General features: G+C 40.4%; 1 protein-coding gene across 1 annotated transcript in view; it reads right to left on the minus strand.

Annotated features, from left to right (window-relative positions):
- The window catches only part of LOC103367888 (synaptophysin-like protein 1), a 17994-nt gene extending 11149 nt beyond the window's left edge, over positions 1 to 6845 (minus strand). The window contains exons 1-2 of the mRNA XM_008296055.1: positions 6666 to 6845; positions 6372 to 6446 (exon numbers count right to left, since the gene is read on the minus strand). Coding sequence (XP_008294277.1) covers positions 6372 to 6446; positions 6666 to 6680 — 90 coding nt within the window. The 5' untranslated portion in view covers positions 6681 to 6845. The remainder of the gene's footprint in view (positions 1 to 6371; positions 6447 to 6665) is intronic.

A 6845-nucleotide genomic window follows, 5' to 3' on the forward strand; every position in this document is an offset into this window, starting at 1 on the left:
GAGTTGAACTTCAACATATTAAGGCATGTTATTACACCTTTACAAACATATTGGTGAAGAAGTTGTTTGGTAACGATTTAGTTGCCAGATTTGTGAAAAATCTCATAAAATGCCCTTACTACAAAGCATACTTGAGCATAAAGTCTCCAGAATGACCACAAGCAGACGACTGATGGAACAAGGCTTAAAGGGAAGAATAGCTGCTAAGAAGCCATTATTGCAGCTTGCAAACATCCAGAAATGCCTCAGATTTGCCAGCGAGCACAAACAATGGACTGTTGATGACTGGAAGAAAGTGCTCTGGACGGACGAGTCCAACTTTGAAGTCTTCGGTCAGCATCATCGTGTTTATGTCCACGGTAAAGCTGGAGAACGTGTTGATGCCAGATGCATTGCACCCACAGTGAAACACGGTGGAGATTCCATTATGGTATAGGGTTCCATTTGTGGAAACGGCACGGGCAAATTAGTGAAAATCAACAGTATCATGAACACGAACATCTGCCACAGGGATCTCCAACTCCGGTCCTCGTGAGTTACTGTCCTCCAGGTTTTAGATGTGTTCGTATTGCAACACACCTGATTCACATTAATGGATCATTAACAGACTTCTGTAGAACTTGACAACAAGCTGTTGGAGATCCATTAATTTGAATCAGGTGTGTTGCAGTACGGACACGTCTAAAACCTGCAGGACAGTAGCTCACAAGGACCAGAGTTGGAGATCCCTGATCTACCACAACATCTTAGTGCAACATGGAATCCCTTCTGGACTGAATCTGATTGGTCGTGGGTTCGTATACCAACAAGAGAATGACCCCAAGCAAACTTCAAAGCTGTCCAGAGACTATCTGACCAAGAAAAAGAAATCTGGAGTTCTGGAACTGACGAACAGGCCAAGTCAACGTCCAGATTTGAATCCTATTTAACTAATTTGGGATGTAGAACATTCAAAGACTGATCGTACTAATGTTTAATCTACAGCAAGTCTGTGGGAACAGCTAGAAACTATATGGAACTGAAAAACAAAAGAGAATGTTAAAAAGTACATAAAAACAAAGGCAGCAAGAAGCAAGCTGTTATCAAGGCCAAAGGACGACAGACAAAATGTTATGTTGTTTGGCTATTATGTGTGAAAAAAAGACTGTTTAGTTGTTTCAGTTTGTTATTTGTCAAATAAGTACAAATAATATTTTTAGATTTAAGCAAGTTTTTGACAGATTTCTAAAATATTTATGTTTTCTCATTTTTATGACAGGTGGTCGAATACGTTTGTTAAGCACTGTACATATATACGTAGATTAGTATAGTGAAACTGTCACAAATAGCATTTGAAATATCAATAGTTTATGATAACAAAGTTTTTAAAAAACAAACAAAAAAATCAGATTGTTGAGCAGAAGGCCCCTGATGATTTGAGGTGGAATGGCCCATATGTATGCACCAGTACACCTCTAGTGAAACAGTGGCTGGATGATGGTGCATATTTGGCACTTTGCAGTGTTTTTAGGATTTTTATCAGCCAAAAGCAATGGAAAATGACCATTACTTGTTTTGATGTAATCCATGCAATCCTTCAATTGATTTACAGGCAACCAAATGGGAGATCTCCCCACACACACATCCCCCCTTCCTCCAGTGAAAAGCTTTTCATTAAAGGCATGTGATTCTTGCTTCCGTACTTCCTCTCAAGAATAATGTCCTTTGTTCACTTCCACCCACATCCACCAAGCCACATTCTCAAACTATCAGGATGCTTTTGAATAACAGTTATATACAGTGAGCCAAAGTACCGGACCAAGCACTGAGGTGAACAGATTGTAGCACAATTGTAAAGACAGCAAAATACACAACACAAACCCACACAGAGAAAAGGAGTGCAGTATTTAGCAAGCATTACACCCACTGAGGATTTTCAAGAATGGGTTTCATCTTTCAGGTATCTCTGGATTTCCACAACATTTCTCAGATTTCATCTTAGCCCTACTTGACCCACCCAGGCCAATCTGATAGCACCCCAAATAAACCCTCCAGACAGGGAGGAGGTTCCCTGTCCAGAGTCCAGTGTTTCCACCGGTCTCTCACAGACTGGCGCATTCCTCCCCACCTCTCCTAGTCAGGGAGTGGCAGGACTGATAAGAGATGACAGAAGCAAGTCACAAGGCCCTGATGTAAGCATTTCAGCATTTTATTACAACCTATGTTTGTATATAGCACAGAGAGTAGATGAAAGGCAACAGTAACTTTAACCCACCATCAGAATCAACAGATCCAAACAGCAAAAACAGCTTGACAACTGGCTCTCTGACTTCCTGTGAAAAACTGCTGTTTTTGGCTAATGTCCATCCAGCCTGCGACATACATGCTTGCCTGACATTCAGTAATATCAATTATAAACATCTTCCAAGAGCATGCAGAGGAGAGAGGAGAACTTTCTCTCAGCACCACAATATAAAGAATGCCTCACCCTGGAAGAATTCTGTCTATTTCAGCCTTGAGACTGAAGCAGACTAATAACAAATTGAACTTGAGAAATTTAAAATAGGAAGGTTTTAAACCTCCTCTACTTAAGAGAGGAGTCGAGATCTTGAAACTCCAACAAAGCCAGCAAACTGACAACCGTATTTCCACATACAGGCCTATCCATTGACAAGACACTAATAACTGGTAGCATCTAGAGAGAAAATGAACCAGAAATTTGCATTTGAGACCTCACTGTTTCATTTTTTGGAGGGACATTTCAATGCTAGAGAATGGCTTTATCACTGATTCAAACTAAATGATTCTTCACTACATATTACAGTGTATCCATGTTACTACATGCAGCCCCATATCATCACACTCCCACCTCCGTGCTTCACTGTTGACAGTCCTGGCCAGATTCATGGCAAACATGCTGAACTCCATCTGAGCCAAGAAAATTATTTTTGGTCACATTTGACCACATAATGTACCCTTAATAGGTTATTTTTTTGTGTGTTTTTGAGCAAAGTTTAATCTTGCAGTTTTGTACTGAAGAACAAGCAAGAGTTTTATTCTTGGACACCATCAATAGAAGTTGATTACTGGTGATAAACCCTTTGCAAAGTCTGAAGCACTTGCCCGGATGTCTTTTACAGCTTGGCTGTGCTAGTAGCACACTGCCCGTGGTGTCATTTTAGGCAGAAGGTCACTATGGTTCTGATTAGTGGTACTATGGCTTGCTCCTGATTGCAGCTGTGCTCCAACTGATTTCGAATTGGTCATTGACCTTCCTGTATTATTTTCCACCTTTGTGAAGTTTCAAAATCAGAATTTTCTATTCCTCTGGCAATTCTTTCTTTGTGCATGATGCAAACACACAGATAAGACTTAGTCCATGGGTCTAAAACCGAGAAGGTTCTGGTGCTCACAGATAATTTTATTATCATGTTCAGCAGTTACACTGATTATAAATCAAATACGGGATCAATCTGGTGTCAGTGATCACGGGTTTTAGAACTTGTGTGTGTGATCACAAGAGCATTTATTTTTGTGGCACTGAACTTCTACTTTTAGTTTTTCAAAACACTGTTTTTTTGATTTGTCAACTTTGAGACTTAGTAATAATACGCCAAAGTGGAAGTTCAATTTTGCTGAACTTTGACTGCTGTGCACTATGATGTATGACTGCACGGGCAATAGAAAAGTATCCTGGATGGCATGGAGGGCAAAGTGGAGAAAAAGCCGGTGCTGTGAGTGTGAATTTCCCGAATTATATGATCGCTTTGCAGTTGTATTGAGACTCTGGGAGGGAAGCTTTTGTACTAGCAAGCTAGTGCTAATTCTTACTACTTAGCACGGGACAAGTACATCTTCTGTTGAAGTGTGTGCAACAAACTGAAAGCGTCCCACTTGAGAGGATGCCCCGTTGGAAGTTTTGAAAACATTTTTTGTGCGCTGACTGAAACCCATACTGATCGCAGCGCAAACCGCAATCATGTTTGTGTTCCTCACCAGAAGTACTATTTTTGCATCTGTACCAAAACTTCGACAAATCAAATCATGCTTAGCCTGGAGTTTTAGGCCTTGTTTAGACCAGCAGCAGCTCTAAGAGAAAAAACTACAGTGGTCAGTTGAACATGGCCAATTTGCCAGTGTAGCAAAAAAGGTGAACCTGGCTGGTCTTGACCACAATGCAGCACCATCTTTGAAATAACCGACCCCACCAGCAAAATACGTTTGATTCCTAAACATGCAAAACATAGCTTGCTCACGTCCCTGGCTCCAGTGTATAAACTGGAGCTTTTATCTGTCATTGCTGCTGTTTTACTTGTTTGACCAGGTAAGCCTGTACATCAGGGTCACTTAATCTCAGATCATCAAATTTTTAGAACAATTTCAGTTCGACCATCTCCGAGTTTCCTATTTTAATTATTTTTTATTAACATAAACTATGAATCTATGTAAAGATATTAGTGAAATTTCAGCTTGATATATTAAATACCTTCCAAGATAAATATTTTTGTGGATGGGCACATGGTCCTAGAAAAACAGCAGCCAGCTCAAACCTCCCTCTCCTTTTTTTTTTTTTTTTGTTGGCTTCAAACATTTGAGCGTTTGTGGACAGTAATAATTGTCCACAGTAATAAGTAATATGTAATAGTAATAGTAATTCAGCTAATATGCAGTGATGCCCCTAAATGGTATTTACACCTCTTGTTTCCTGGATGAGACAGGAAACTTTTTGAAATCCCCCCCCCCTCCAAACCAAGGTTTATGCCTTGGTTTGGAGGAGATATAGTTTTTGCAATTTTTCAGGAATTATCATTGCATTAGGTCATCAGGGTGGTAGCAGCATAATATAACAACGACCAAATACAAACATCTTACATCAGATTTTCATGCCTTGACATATATTTGATGCCAGTCATGAAAAATAGATGATGTGTTCCACCCCAAACATGATATGTTTTTCTCATGTTTTATTGCTCTAACCAGGGGGAAAAAATCCATATCTAGAGAAGAAGACAAAGGTAAACAATGATTTGGTTCCCAATCACACTGGTTCAAGTCTACAACCTACTCTATGTGTTTATTTGGATTTTAGTTTGAAATGACTGATTCCCATTTTAAAAGAGAATCCCAAAAGAAAATCCCCTTTCAGTTTAGGCCTCCAATATAATATGGCTTTGATATTTTGCCTAAACTCTTATTTACATAATATCTGTCTGCTTGTGGTTTTAAAGAAAAAAATGATGCTACTAATAGTAAATGATTCAAAAAGTCATGTGGTTTGATGATAATTACGTTGACATTATTATTAGAGAGGTTTCATATCAACACTAGTAGTAATCACATTGTGCAAATGACCTTAAAAATGGAATCTACAGCAAAGCTTTTCACTGGCCTTCTAGGCGTGGAACAGCAACCGATAATGCCTCCTGTATGTTAACGAGCACCAGGACATGGCTGCTCCACAAGTCCACACCTTAAATACAAACTGCACTGCATGCTGTCAAGGAGCAGTTAGCACAGCGGTGCATGCATCAACCAGAAGCACCAAGCACGACTATTAGAAGCTGCAAAGTAGGGGGGGCATTCCCAAACGGTTTTCTTTTTTTAACATACAGTCCATTCGCAAAGACTTACACAGTGGTAATATTTAGAGCACGTTCGACTGAGCAGCAGCAGCACAGACATCCAAGATATTTGATTCTCAGCAGCTGACATTCCTCACAACAGCCACACAGAGCTGGTTCACAGGAGCCCCAACTCAGATTTCTGCTTTCAGTTTTGACCACCTGACTTAACGATCACAGCACAGAGTACCAACAACACTCATCTTGTGGGTGCAACTTTATCACTGAAATTATGCAGCAGATCTTATCTTAACTATTTCAATATTATAGTCACAATATCTGGGAATTCACTGGTAGCCCTTTAAGCTTCCAGGTGGATCCACTGCTTTGTGTAATCAAGTTTTATTACGGAAAAGGGTAAGGTTTTACAACCCACGGATGGCTGCGTCATTTAGGTTAACATTTCACCTAGGAAACCCGTAAGACGACCTACACGCTTCGTAAATGCACAAGCTATGGCAAAATGTAGCTCAACTGAATCAGGTCAAAAGTCAAAGATCGCAAAGATTAAAATGAACCAAGCAGGAAGAAGAATCTGCAAAAGTTTTTAGGCCCTATGTACCAGAAAACCTGCCACAAAAACTTTGCTGACACTTGCCCTGGTCTCGCGCTTGGAGTCAGTGAAATGGATTTAAAGAATATCAACATCACGAGGAACAAATGATGGGAATGCTGAGTAACTAGACACAGAGACACAGTAGGATGACTCACATTACCGTTGTTTGCGATCGAATTTGAAAACCATCAGAGGTACTTTTTGACTTTACTCACCCATTCTAGGACACGAATAAATCCAAGAGGTTCCTTCAAAGGTCCGAGGTCTAGAGAAAATCCAGACACCGCTTTCTGAGGATAAAACAACAGAGTGTGTACAAAGACGAACAAGGACACAGAAATATACAGTTAGGCAGGTGTAAATTGAAAAGCGCTCACATTGGCAGTCAAACAACTATCGTTACCTGTTTGTCACCTTGCAGCTAACTGGCCCTGCCCAGTGAGCCAACCCTCTGCTAGCGACATGCTAGCGCTAATTCATATCAACCTGCTATTCAGCAAGTCACCTACCTGAACAGTGTCCATTTGGGACGTGTAGGAACTAGAAAGCAGCTTGTCTTGCAGTCCAAATGTTGTCGGTTTGGCTGTTAAGCTAGTATAAAGTTACTCCGTTTGCAGTCGAACAGTGGCATGTGATACTACGGCTGTCTATGGAAGGCGGTGGAGCGGAGACTGCAGCTACTAGACAGG

The sequence above is a fragment of the Stegastes partitus genome, unplaced genomic scaffold, assembly GCF_000690725.1.
Source record: "Stegastes partitus isolate 25-593 unplaced genomic scaffold, Stegastes_partitus-1.0.2 Scaffold1098, whole genome shotgun sequence".
NCBI lineage: Eukaryota > Metazoa > Chordata > Actinopteri > Pomacentridae > Stegastes > Stegastes partitus.